The sequence below is a fragment of the Letharia lupina genome (genome assembly GCF_014066315.1).
Source record: "Letharia lupina isolate WasteWater1 chromosome Unknown contig_22, whole genome shotgun sequence".
Taxonomy (NCBI): Eukaryota; Fungi; Ascomycota; class Lecanoromycetes; order Lecanorales; family Parmeliaceae; genus Letharia; species Letharia lupina.
Genome location: NW_023502991.1, coordinates 443,711 through 455,847, shown reverse-complemented (window position 1 = coordinate 455,847; position 12,137 = coordinate 443,711). Strand labels below are relative to the sequence as shown.

Genomic DNA, 12,137 nt, shown 5'->3' with positions numbered 1-12,137 from the left:
GCTCTCCACGGTATCTCCCGTGTACCAATCCTAAAGCTCCACGGCCTGCTCTTCGGACTGCAGACTTACCTCCAAAGCCGTCGCGTATCTTTGCACTCGTGCTGGTAACCCTCTCCATCGACCCCATACCTCATAATGTTGCCTGAAGTATCTGTCTCCTCCCATGGTGGCTCAATGCTTCCGTCAGGGGCGCACATAATGACCCACAGAATGTTGAGGATACGTTGGATCGGTGCATGAATGGGACCAAATCGGGCCATCCCATATCTTGGCAGATGGGTAGTAAATTTCTTGGCCGAACATCGAAGATTACTGCTTTCTTTGCAACGGAACAGCCTCTAACTTAAAAGGTTTACCATCAAATTTTGTATGATAAACTTTTATATCTACTCAGAAGAAGAGTTCGCGATTCAAGAGTTTTCCTATAAGTCGCTTTGTTATTTATTGTGCTGTGTTAAAAGCAACGAATTTTTGATGTACGGTCGGCAGCCCCTGATATTTACTACCTGCCAAGATACGGGATAGGTGCTACTGTAGCGAAATTTAGATGCAGTCCGCTGAGCCAAAACAAGGGTTCCGAAGAGGAGGAAACATTCAATCAGATTGACAGGCAACACCTTTTTTGGTTCTAAAGGAATGCCATCTGAGTTTTCTACGCCCAAAGCAGGAGGGGTTTGAGACTCGACAATCGAAGTCCAGTTGTGAGTAACTTACCTTGGCAATACATGCAAAGCGGTGCTGAACGTAGTCTCCCCTGCGACGATCAGGCTCCCCACGGCTTGCTGACCGACCTGATATCTCGCGCGTTTGATGACTCGTCTTGTCTTCCAAGTCGTCTCGTACCGTGTCCAGGCAATGTAAGGCGTGGAACATCCTGCTTATACGTTTCATTGCGCTGCACCCACAACTTCCCATTTGGGCTTTATCATCGCTGACTTTCGATCTGAGTAGTCTTCGCTTAACAAGTTGATTTTCTTCGGCTACCTGCACGCATCCTGGTACTATGCGACCGAGATTTACACCTATAGTCCGGAAGGAAGGGAGATGTGCTGAATGAGAAACTTCAAGGGTGCGGAGCATTGTGCAAATGAAAGCTAGACGACCGGCAATGACCTTGCAGATCAGGACTTGAGAGGAGCTCATGGCTCGATCGATGTCCTGGAGTCTGTTCACAAGCTTCCTTCAAAGGATAAGTCTACTCCTTGTTAAACCAAAGGGCAAAGTAGCGGGAGAAATGCAATGGGAGATGCTCAGACCTCAGACCAGGTCTACAACGCAAGGTCGTATGACGTGAATGGCCTATCCTTCTTCCTCTGCCCGATCAACATGGTCGCGTGCAGGGTGCAGAGAGCTCGTTCCATCAGGATGCGATGTCTCGTGAGATACTGCAAATGGGACCTCCGTGCTTTCACTCACCTTTTCAGATGGTGACAAAGTTCGATCCGCGATCAGCATTACAGGACATAAAATAAGAAGTCACCTATATCCATTGGCCATGATTTCGCTACCATGACATCAATCAAGCAATTGGCAACTATCTGTGCGCATGCAACTTTGCATATCTGTTACGCTTTCGAGGCAAAAGGTTCGAATGATTGGGAGCAAAGCTCATGGCTGCTTTCATCACAAGTATCCGCAATCGAGATATAGGCTATAAAGAGAGACCCTTCTGAATTACCAAAAATCCAACCTCGGTCTCGTCAACGGTGCTTCGCCCTAGAAGATTAAAAACCCCACGTTTCAGCGCAACCCCTCTGATATCTTCCCCGAGACCGAAGACCTGAAGTCCTCTTGCTGGGTCGCCTATTTGCCCTCCTCGAACTCCTAAACACCATCAGATCCGCGCTTCTCCACCAACCATGAAGGAATGAAGCTTGTCTATCGAAGCACTCACCTGAGCCGCAGCGCGCTTCTCGTCTTCCGGGTAGGTTTTGAACGGGTAGATATAGTCTTTGGCTGGATCGGATCGTTTTTCCTCTCCCGGGTAGGTTTTGAACGGGTAAACGTAGTCTTTGGCTGGATCGGATCGCTTCTCTTCCTCCGGGTAGGTTTTGAACGGGTAGACATAGTCTTTGCCTGGATCGCCAGGAGCTGCCACTCGCTTCTCCTTTTCAAATCTCAACTTCTGAAACGTTGGAAGAGTGTCTGCCGGAAACTCACTTTGATTTCAGAGCCAGATGTTGGCGCTGCGATGGTCACAGTGAGCATTGCCGCGAAGACGGCGATGACCGAGGGTTGGAAATGCATGTTGGATTATCGGTCTTGCCTTTTGAGGTGAGTAATTTTCGAAGCAATTTTGAGCAACAGACAATGATGTAGGGGACAGTCGGATTGAGGAATAGGGGAATTCAAATAGAAGAGGATTGTAATGCTTTTATGGAGACTTGGTGCTGGTTGCGACCTCCTCAGCTGACCTTACTATCACACTCTAGCTTCGGAATGAACAACGAGTGTTCGGCAGCCCCTAGGGTCGAATTTTAAAATCCTGCACCGTTACCGTATCCTGCTCGCAATGCTCGTGACACATTCTGAGTTTTGGATCGGCCATCCAATTATGCTGTGTAGGAAGGTGGTGCGCCAGCGACATCCTGTCAGTCCATGCTCGGAGTGGAGTACCCCACTTTGCACTGCTGTATGATCTGTAGGCACCATCGCTCGTGTCCCATCCGAGCCCTTCCCACTGGTCAGAGAACGAGATGCGGGGCTGGTGGTTAAGGTGTTGGACAGCGTTGTTGGGCTATTGATCTTCTGAATCCGGTTTGACAAGTGTTGCTTCTGCATCATATCCGCATTCTGAAAAGACTTTGCGTCAGAGTGAAATTGGGACCAGCTGAAGATGAGATTTCAAGGAAGCTCGTTCTCATGCACCTGAACTTCCGGAGCAGATAATTCCTATGCACCTCGCATGCGCATGCGCTATCATTCATGCATTTTCAATGAGAGGCCAAGAAAATTAGACGAGTTGAATCCTCATAGTTCTGTATCTTCAAAACAAGTCGATCAATCGTCAAAATGATGGTACAATAGTTGTTCTAAGGTACTCAGCAAGCAGTACCCTGCGTTAGCGTAAACCTTGTTCGTATGCGAAGTCGCTACTCGGCTATGTATCTGACTTCCATTCAACTTCACATGTATACCTTTCAATGTTCTAGCGTGTCATCGTCCCCATGTCCTACACCAAATCTTTTTCGTCTGGCCCTGCAACATCAGTTCTATAGGCTGGTCCTGCTCTGAGCAAAGACTATGCAATGCCGCGCCATGCTGGGATTTAGGTCCGTTGCGGGGAAACCTACTCCTGGCATCTTGCATGCAGATTGGGCCTCGCATCGTCCCTTTGTCCCACACGAGATCTTATAAACCACATGCATATCAGACAGCGGACCGTCCTGCCCCGCAATATCAGTCTTGTATCTTGATCCTGCCATTGAAATGGCAGGTGCAATGCCAAGCCATGCTGGGGTTTAGGTACAGTGCGGGGAAGCCCATTCCGGTGTATCATGCACGCGCGTTGGGCCTCGCATCGTCCAGTCGTCCCGCACCGGATTGGAGAATTTTATGCAGGTCAGACGGGAAGGGAGCCCACCTCCGCAATATCAGTCTTGTAGTCTGGTCCTCGGCTGAGTCAAGTATATGCTGTGCCAAGCCATGCGTTGTTTCAGGCATCAAGTCTGCCAACGGATGCGAGACACTTCGCATCGTGGTTCGTCCATTGACCTTCGTTCGTTGCAGCTTTGCGCGTGACATGAACGCGAGCCTGCTGAAGAAAACTTGATGAGGTCGAGGACGCCGATCCCGTACGGGCTTGGACGTGGTAAATTCGCTCCGCACCCATCCTTGTTCATCTCCATAATTGAAAGAAACGTGTTGCGGGAAGATTGGCGTGATTGAGATTAAGCTTTTCTCTAGCATGAGTATCCCATCAATGTACTATTCTCTGGGGAAAAGGGGAGCTGCGTAAGACCTTAATATGCGCAGCAGGATCAAAGCCAACCCTTCAGATCTGGGATGTAGGTCGTACAAGGATCCCGATAATCTTGTCTCCTCAGCCTTCCTTGAGCAACTCATTTCATCTCCTCGAACGCCTCGACTCAACAAAATTCTTTACCGGAGAAAGTTATCAGGGATTTCCTGACAAAGACCTAAGCACCTTTGGACTCGAGATGCCTTCTTTCGACCTTTTCAAGTACTCCAAGACTGCTCTCGCACTTTCAGAAGATTCGTTGCATGAGAAGCTCCATCATGGACAAATAGAAAGCTTACTTGGAAAAGAGCAGCTCCCTGACAGGCAAAAGTATGACCGGTCGCAATGGAAGACAGTCACGCTCCGAGTTTGCGAAATAGTAGTAGTGTTGGTGTGCATCCTGATGTTTGTACTCGGGCTGCGCTGGCAGCTCAATGCAAACCAGCATTGCCTCGAACTCCAATCCTTCTATTGTAGGCACTTCCGCAAAAACTTTGCCAAAAGATTTCAGAGGCCCTGACTGAAAATGTTAGCACCCGTATTGAACCAAATCGACAATCGCTACAGATTAGTGCAATTCAACGGCTCCCTAAACTGGCCATCGCCATATCGCGGCCACCCAAGCCCACAAATCGACGCTGAATGGAAGAAACTGGAGTCACGTACGTACCCTCCCCCCCACACACAGCAATATCCTTCCTTCTTCCTCTCAGAGCTGTAGCAGTAACATCTTTCTTCACCACTAGTATACCCTGGCAGCTCCACCCTTGAAGAAGTGCTCCTCTCGGGCGGCACAGCAGACGACGTGCGTCTGCCGGAAGAACTTGGCGGTGGCTACATGACATCGTTCGAGGTAATCCATCAGCTGCACTGCCTAAACCTCATCCGCATGGCCACCTACTTCGACTACTATAAAGACAAAGCGATCGAATTCACGGATAAGCCGAGAACAGTGCGCTTGCATATCGGTGATTTCTTCCCCTTCTACCCTATCCCAGCACTGTTTCTTGCCTACCTGGAAGGACCTCTCCGCTGACAAGAAGGAAAAAGACCATTGCATCGAAATGACACGCCAGAATATCATGTGCCACGCCGATGTTGGGCTGATGAGCAACCACTGGATCAAGAACTATCCGCGTCCGTTTGCCAATTTCAACACATGGCATAAATGCAGGAATTTCGATGAGGTGCTGGACTTGGCGTATAAGCATCAGGTACCGACGCCGCTGCCTGAAAATTACACTTGGCCTGTAGTAGAAGGGAGTAGAATTTGGGATGATGAGCCACAGCCGGGGGAGTGGGAGGGGATGATTGAGGGGTTTGGGAGTTGATGGGGTGGCGTAATAACAAAGGGTCGGACAATTCGATGTTTATGACAGTAACAGTGAGGATACAGGTCTACACATCTCTAAAAGATGAGCGGTCAGTAAGGTAATGCAATTCTCAACGAAGTCCAGTATTTTCGGGGACTCGACGTGTATCGAACAATGATGTGGAATCATAGTATGAATAAGTAGTATACCGTCTATGACAAGCGGCGGTCACCCTGAGTATGTAGGGGGTCGAGGCCGGGGTACCTTTCAACCGGCTTGGCAGTACAAGGCATAAGAAAAGTAACCCGGACTCACTCAAGACCTGCCCGAGCGTGGCCGCTTTAGCAACTTAGCAAGTGATGTAGGTGAGCTGGTGAGGTTTACCCTGAACCCCACCTTACTCCTTTAACCTATGATAATGATTTACCCTACGATACTCTCTCCACGTACGGAATTCTCCTATCCTACAATACTCTTGCAGTCTACGGTGTAAATCAAGGCCATACTAACTGTTAGTTATTACTTAAGTAATCTTAGTTTAAATAGAATTTAATCTATATATATAAATTGTTCGTACGCGTCGACGCGAGTACAATGATTCGGTTTATGATAGAGTTAAGATCAAGTCAATGACATTAACTACTTCTCCAGAAATCTAGATACAAAATAATGAGAGAAGCATGTATCAATTTCACTAGGCCGGATTGCAAGTATGTGTCAAGAGTCCCCCGTAACAGCGTACTTATCTTATTTTCCTCTTTTCATATAAAGTAGCATTCCAAAATCCTTTACTTGCTTCATTTCTGCTTCATTCAGAACGTTATATCGATCGACTTTCTTGCGCAACACGTTCCGCCAGTTCTTCCTCATCCCAATATCCATATTTGCGACGTTTATTCTTGATAGATCTCGGCCATAAACTCGAGTTCCCTTGGCCTCTAACTCAGCCAATTGTGCCTTCTCAACTTCAGTCAATTCGTCGCCTCGTTCGATGATCGTTATCAGAATTTTGAGTCTGGCCTGTCTAGTGGCGCAATCCATGTCGTCAATTTGGACCAAGCTAAGGTCTCGAAAGAAATGCTCGAGACGGTTGGTGCAACAGATTTTCTCGGACCACATATTCATCGACACTAACTTACTTAGAGAGAACCAGAGAAGTCGTTGACTCCTGCTTATTATGAGGCCCAAAGTGGGTAGTACCTAAACGTTTAGTTTCAGTTTCAGAGTCGATAGCCTTCGCCTCCGCAAGCTCTGTTTGACTCTTCAAATTCGATTCCATCCGTGGGATGTCCTCCGCCGGATTTTCCTTTGCTCTCTTTTGGAAGAGATCGCCGTCCGCTCCTCTCTTGCGTTTGCATCGTTTGTCGCTCTCTTCGCTGACGGGAAGATACGAGTCATCACTCAATACGGAAGTCGCTACCCTGTCACTGCGTCCTTTCCTCGATTTTGGTGCATTTCTGTCGTTTGTGATTAAACTGGATAGAATCATATCATTCTCAGTTGAAAGCAACTCGTGGCCAGCTTCTCCAGATACAATGATTGGATTTGGCGTAGAGGACAGCGCTATAGCAGGGCTGGCCATTGAAATCTGAGTCTGAAATTTTAGAATTGCTCGAGCCTGTGCAGTACTGTTCCTTGCTTGTTGGGGGTTCTTCCGAGGTACACGGAATCTCTTGTTCCTACAACTTTGATTCGTACTGCTTTGAGCCTCATACAGTACTGCGGAGTCTGAGGGATTTCGTCGTGTATTCCTTGGAAGCTTTGAGGATGGGCGCAATCTGTCCAAAAGCATGGCTTTGATGTTGCTGTCAAATTGTTGGAACTTTTGCGCAAACCTAAAATATAGTTGCGTTCAACAGAAAGTATCTCCTCTCGAAGCGGGATGATATCTTTTGTTGGTTACACGTGCGACGGAACCTCACGCGCTCAACATAGAGAGGACGATTCATATACAGCGTCCAGCGTGGATTGCTATTGACTAGGATTTGCCTTAGACCAGCTTTGATGGAGTTATTGCAAATGATGCAGCTGCATACTACCTCGAAAGGGAGACCAGAGTCAGCAGGCTCGATCTGCAAGCATGTTTCCAAAATCGTAGATCCGGTCGAATGCACTGGCTTTTGCGTCGCTTCATCCATTCGATGGTCTACCCTTTCAGTTTTGCATTCGCTGTTGGTCATCTGTTCGACATCCGTCTCAGATTCGGAGCGATACAAAGCATTTAAAACAGAACCTAGTTCCTTGATGACCACTGCGTGGAACTGGTTATTTACCAGTCTATTCCACTCCTTTCGGCGAAATAGAACTCTCTGACGGGCATACCTGTCATTTTCGAGGCTGCAATATGAATCTTGTCATGCAAAAGAGTGATTGCTGAATCTTTTGGTTCGTAGAAGAGTCTCTATGGATGTAGAACAAGCAGGCAGATCCTTCGAAATTTGTATCTCAAGTCGGCATTGCGGTAGTTTGATTCATGTGCCAAAAATAAAGTGACGCCTTCGAAAGGACCCCAGAGTGGGAGAGCCGTGAATTTGTTGACGTTGCCCCTACTGCTTAAGATTCTGTTGTGAACTTTGCGGCCATGCAGCAACTCGACTTTTGCTAACATTGATTCAGAGATGTCCCTCGTATGATCCTCATGGCAATCTAGAACAGGTTCTGGGAGAGTTCTAAGACCCTCAGAATCCTCGGAACGTCGATGGAGATGGTCGAATACTAAAGTGCTCGGGGTGTAAAGGTTGCCAGTCAACATAGCGATACAACCGTTAGTTGGGTCGGCCGTTTCACTGTCATCTTACGAGGATAAAGTTGTGTGGGATGGTTGCGAAAGATGATGCGCTAGAGGAGCATCCAATGATCCAGAGGCACGGACTAGTGCATCTCGAGGAGGGAGCTTCTGGCGTGCTAGTCTTCAGCTGTGTAGCTCCTTGACTTTGAATTGGTCATATGCCACATCTAAAGACTTCAATGGCCTGTTGAGCTCTAGATCCGTTTTAGAATGAAGAATCGCAAGACACAGATACCTGTACTATACGTACCTCTCAAATTTCGACTGTGAAGCATTTGGAGATCTTTCTGGAGCGAAGGAGCCAAAGTCTCGTGATCTTTGAAAAGGTCACAGTCAGATGGACGAGAAAGATTGAGATCACCCATAATATGGTAGTTCGGCTCCATCCGAAGTTTGTCGTCTGTTAAGCCACAACAAATTGTGCCACTTGTAAGGTCCATCCTACGCGAACAGAGCTTAGACCGTGGTCTAGCGCGTCTCCGCTACGCGCCGCTAAAGACCTATTCAAAATGGAATGCACCATTCTTCTGAAAGCTCTCCAACTATGGATTGAGGCGAGCCAGGTGTGATCTTGACGGCAGCTTGAGGTAGAACACTTATTTGTATTAGTCTAGGAGCGTTACGGAAGAAATTTATCTACCTACACGTGACAGCACGCCTCGGGTGTGTCAAGAAGTTTAGATAATATTAAGTAGCCAGAGGTTTGGTCTAAGATATAAGACGAACACGACGAGAAAAGAAAAGAGAATCAAGTTCGCTATGAGAAACCTTCATTATGTATCTGCCCACGCCTGCCACGCTAGCCTTTATGTCCATACTAACCCAGTGTTCGCGTGTGTCTACGTTGTGTGTGTCTCTCAAATTGTAGTCATATGACCGGAACTGAATGTTGAAGGAAAGATGTTCACGATGGGGGTGGATACGAGTAACATTTAGCAAAAATTGAAGTTCATTCCAATGATTTTGGAAAAAAACATTCGACACCTGCAGGATTCGAACCTGCGCTCTGTCAAATTGTTAGTCACTTGAGGTCTAACTTTTTACAACCTTGGCTTACCTCGAAAGAAATGCCTTAGCCGGATAGCAGGGCATCGCGTTAACCACTCCGCCAAAGTGTCTTTGTTGCTGGATGATGAATGCTATTTTAATAAAAGTTCTAATAAAAAATGTTGAGGTGGGAACTGCACAAGGTGTACGCGGTGTAAAATACGATGTTTTCACTCTCGTTTAGACTTGTGCTGTGGCTCGTAATTTGCCTTAGTGTGTAATTTCCCAGCTTACCCAGGTGGTGCGACCACAGGGCGGCGAGATCGGGGTACATTTCGTATAGCTTGGCATCGCGCTTCGCGTCTCACTCTACAACAATTGACGCTGCCAAACAGACAGCTCCTTTGCTATGACACATCCGCTACTCTCAACTCGTGATGCCTACCGGTAGCATCTTTGAGCATCTACCTCCTACTCCAAACGCTGGTTTGAGGCCACTACATCGCCGCAATAATGACAGAGACGCTCCACAACGCGCCCATAGTGCTAGACAATGGGAGTGGGACGATACGAGCTGGCTTCGCGGGGGAGGACCTCCCGAAATGCTACTTTCCATCCTTTGTGGGTAGGCCAAAACATTTGAGGGTGTTGGCTGGGGCTCTAGAAGGGGATGTGTTTATTGGCAAAAGAGCGGAGGAGCTTAGAGGATTATTGAAGATACGATATCCCTTAGAGCATGGCATTGTCACAGACTGGGATGATATGGAGAGGATATGGCAATTTGTGTATCAGGAAGAGCTGAAGACTTTGAGTGAAGAGGTACGCCGCTCACAGGATCTCTTCTGGCACTTCCACCATGAATTGCCCCTAGAGCTCGGCTGACTGAGGACCTTCGTGACTACAGCACCCAGTCCTTCTCACAGAACCCCCCCTTAACCCACGAGCGAACCGGGACACTGCCGCCCAAATTCTCTTCGAAAACTTCAATGTCCCGGCACTGTACACCTCCATCCAAGCTGTCCTCTCACTTTACGCCTCTGGTCGCACAACAGGCATAGTCCTTGATGCAGGCGATGGTGTATCACACGCAGTACCAGTCTACGAAGGCTTCGCTATGCCAAGCAGTATACGGCGAATCGACGTTGCGGGGAGAGATGTGACGGAATATATGCAGTTGCTGTTTAGGAAGAGCGGCTATGTTTTCCACACGAGTGCGGAGAAGGAGATTGTGAGGAATATCAAGGAGAAGCATTCATACGTGGCGTTGGATCCGAAGAAGGAGGAGAAGGAGTGGATGCAGCATGCGGGAAGGCCAGAGAGCAAGGTCGTGGAGTATCCGCTACCGGACGGGAATAAGATAAAAGTGGGTTTTTGGCATGCGTTCTTGAGAATCACGACACTAAGGGTGAATAGATTGGTTCGGAGAGATATCGCGCGCCTGAGATCCTGTTCGACCCTGAGATCATCGGACTCGAATACCCGGGAATACATCAAATCGTTGTCGATGCAATTAACAGGACGGACGTGGACCTTCGGAAATCCCTGTTTGGCAATATCGTGTTGTCAGGGGGCTCAACACTCACAAAGGGTTTCGGAGACCGGCTGCTGCATGAAGTGCAGAGACTAGCGGTCAAGGACATGAGAATCAAGATCTTCGCTCCTCCCGAGAGGAAATACAGTACTTGGATCGGAGGTAGTATTCTTGCTGGGTTGAGTACTTTCCGAAAGGTTCGTCATCCAGTCCCGATTAGTCGGATCTCGGTATTAATGTGCGCTCGCAGATGTGGGTCAATATCGATGACTGGCACGAGAACCCTGAGATCATTCATACGAAGTTCAACTAGGGAGCTATATGTGTTTTGACTGCCAGCCTATGATTTCTCCACTGCAATGGTCAACAATGGCAAGCAGTCCGTCACGAGAAGAGGGGAAAGGTCGATCTTCTGTGTCTCGAGGTCGGCACTACTTCCTATCACGACTTCACGAGGGAAGACTGGCAGACCGACCTTAAGGAGCCCAGGTTTAGAGATTCCAGACCGCTTACCAGGCTGCGTACTTTGCTCTAGGTTTTTACCCGCGTTTCGGAACGTCGTACCTGATCGTTAGAATGCGGGGGAAAGCACTACTACACGAGCCCAAATTTAGGGCAGGTCCATTCAAGCTGGCATGGAGACTCGTGGTATGGTCAAATGGATCCGAGAGGTGGCATGGGAAGAGCGAGAGCTTGGAATATGTAGCTGGATGCATGCACAAGTTATTACAGCCTTCATCGCTGTCAACACAATGCAAGAAACGCAGACTGCTTCGATTACAGGGGGTCATACTGCGTCCAGTGGATGCGTCACGTTCTTCAACTGGACTTGGGCAGCGTCGTAGCATCCGCTTTGGAATTTCCATTACCCCCATAATATGCAATATTACCCTCATGAAATTGCCCCTCCCGAAGCCAAGAGACATCAAGGCGTAAGCAAATGGTAAATCAAACCAACATGCTCCCAAAGCCTGAATTATGACTGGATACATTATTTTCGAATTACGTTTTGCCTTGATTTTCCGCTTCAAAAGCAGCGAGTGAAAATTCTGCCGTGTCCGATGGCTCTTCGCGGAGCATGTTCCGACACAGTGAAATTTCAGTGGAAGCTTCTGGACGATCCAGACGCCGCTTTGTCGGAACTTTCGCCTTACTTACCCCATCGGTTGCCGTTAACTGCAAGGCGCCTCGGTTGGCTGCGGTCACGCACCCATCGAAAATCCTCGCTTTTTAACTGGTCTTTCCAGTTAACGGATTAGTATCTTCACCTAATGGCAAAGTAAGGTGCAATTGTTGAAGAAGCTTCCCACATGTCATTATTAACCAGACGGTGGCTCCGATGGGGAAAGAGGATATATAAGGGGGTGGGAGTGCGACTGTCTTTTGATTGATTTGAGCATTCACCAGACACATCTACCTACCTCCACATCCACACTCAGATCAATTTAGAATCCAACCATTCAATCATCAAAGACATCTACCCACCTGTCTGATATCCAACTGAACACCCCCCACCCAACCACCCAACCATCCACACACCTCCCCACACCACAACCA

General features: G+C 48.0%; 4 protein-coding genes and 1 non-coding gene across 5 annotated transcripts; 2 read left to right on the top strand and 3 right to left on the bottom strand.

Annotated features, from left to right (window-relative positions):
• Positions 1-1,803: 1,803 nt before the first annotated feature.
• Positions 1,804-2,247, bottom strand: HO133_005765 (uncharacterized protein; the record flags this gene model as incomplete). The annotated part of the gene is made up of 3 exons (XM_037296671.1): positions 1,804-1,824; positions 1,895-2,107; positions 2,161-2,247. 3 exons carry the CDS (start codon positions 2,245-2,247, stop codon positions 1,804-1,806), a joined length of 321 nt encoding a protein of 106 aa, XP_037147852.1.
• Positions 2,248-4,487: 2,240 nt separating this feature from the next.
• Positions 4,488-5,292, top strand: HO133_005764 (uncharacterized protein; the record flags this gene model as incomplete). The annotated part of the gene is made up of 3 exons (XM_037296670.1): positions 4,488-4,623; positions 4,708-4,913; positions 4,960-5,292. The coding sequence occupies 3 exons, from the start codon at positions 4,488-4,490 to the stop codon at positions 5,290-5,292; spliced, it is 675 nt and encodes a 224-aa protein (XP_037147851.1).
• Positions 5,293-6,021: 729 nt separating this feature from the next.
• Positions 6,022-7,066, bottom strand: HO133_005763 (uncharacterized protein; the record flags this gene model as incomplete). The annotated part of the gene is made up of 2 exons (XM_037296669.1): positions 6,022-6,334; positions 6,414-7,066. The coding sequence occupies 2 exons, from the start codon at positions 7,064-7,066 to the stop codon at positions 6,022-6,024; spliced, it is 966 nt and encodes a 321-aa protein (XP_037147850.1).
• A 1,974-nt stretch (positions 7,067-9,040) lies between these two features.
• HO133_005762 lies at positions 9,041-9,180 on the bottom strand. Its single transcript has one exon. It is a non-coding gene; the product is annotated as a tRNA-Ser (tRNA).
• Positions 9,181-9,562: 382 nt separating this feature from the next.
• HO133_005761 (uncharacterized protein) lies at positions 9,563-10,893 on the top strand (the record flags this gene model as incomplete). Its single annotated transcript, XM_037296668.1, has 4 exons — positions 9,563-9,868; positions 9,954-10,412; positions 10,463-10,777; positions 10,831-10,893. The coding sequence occupies 4 exons, from the start codon at positions 9,563-9,565 to the stop codon at positions 10,891-10,893; spliced, it is 1,143 nt and encodes a 380-aa protein (XP_037147849.1).
• Between the last annotated feature and the right edge of the window lie 1,244 nt (positions 10,894-12,137).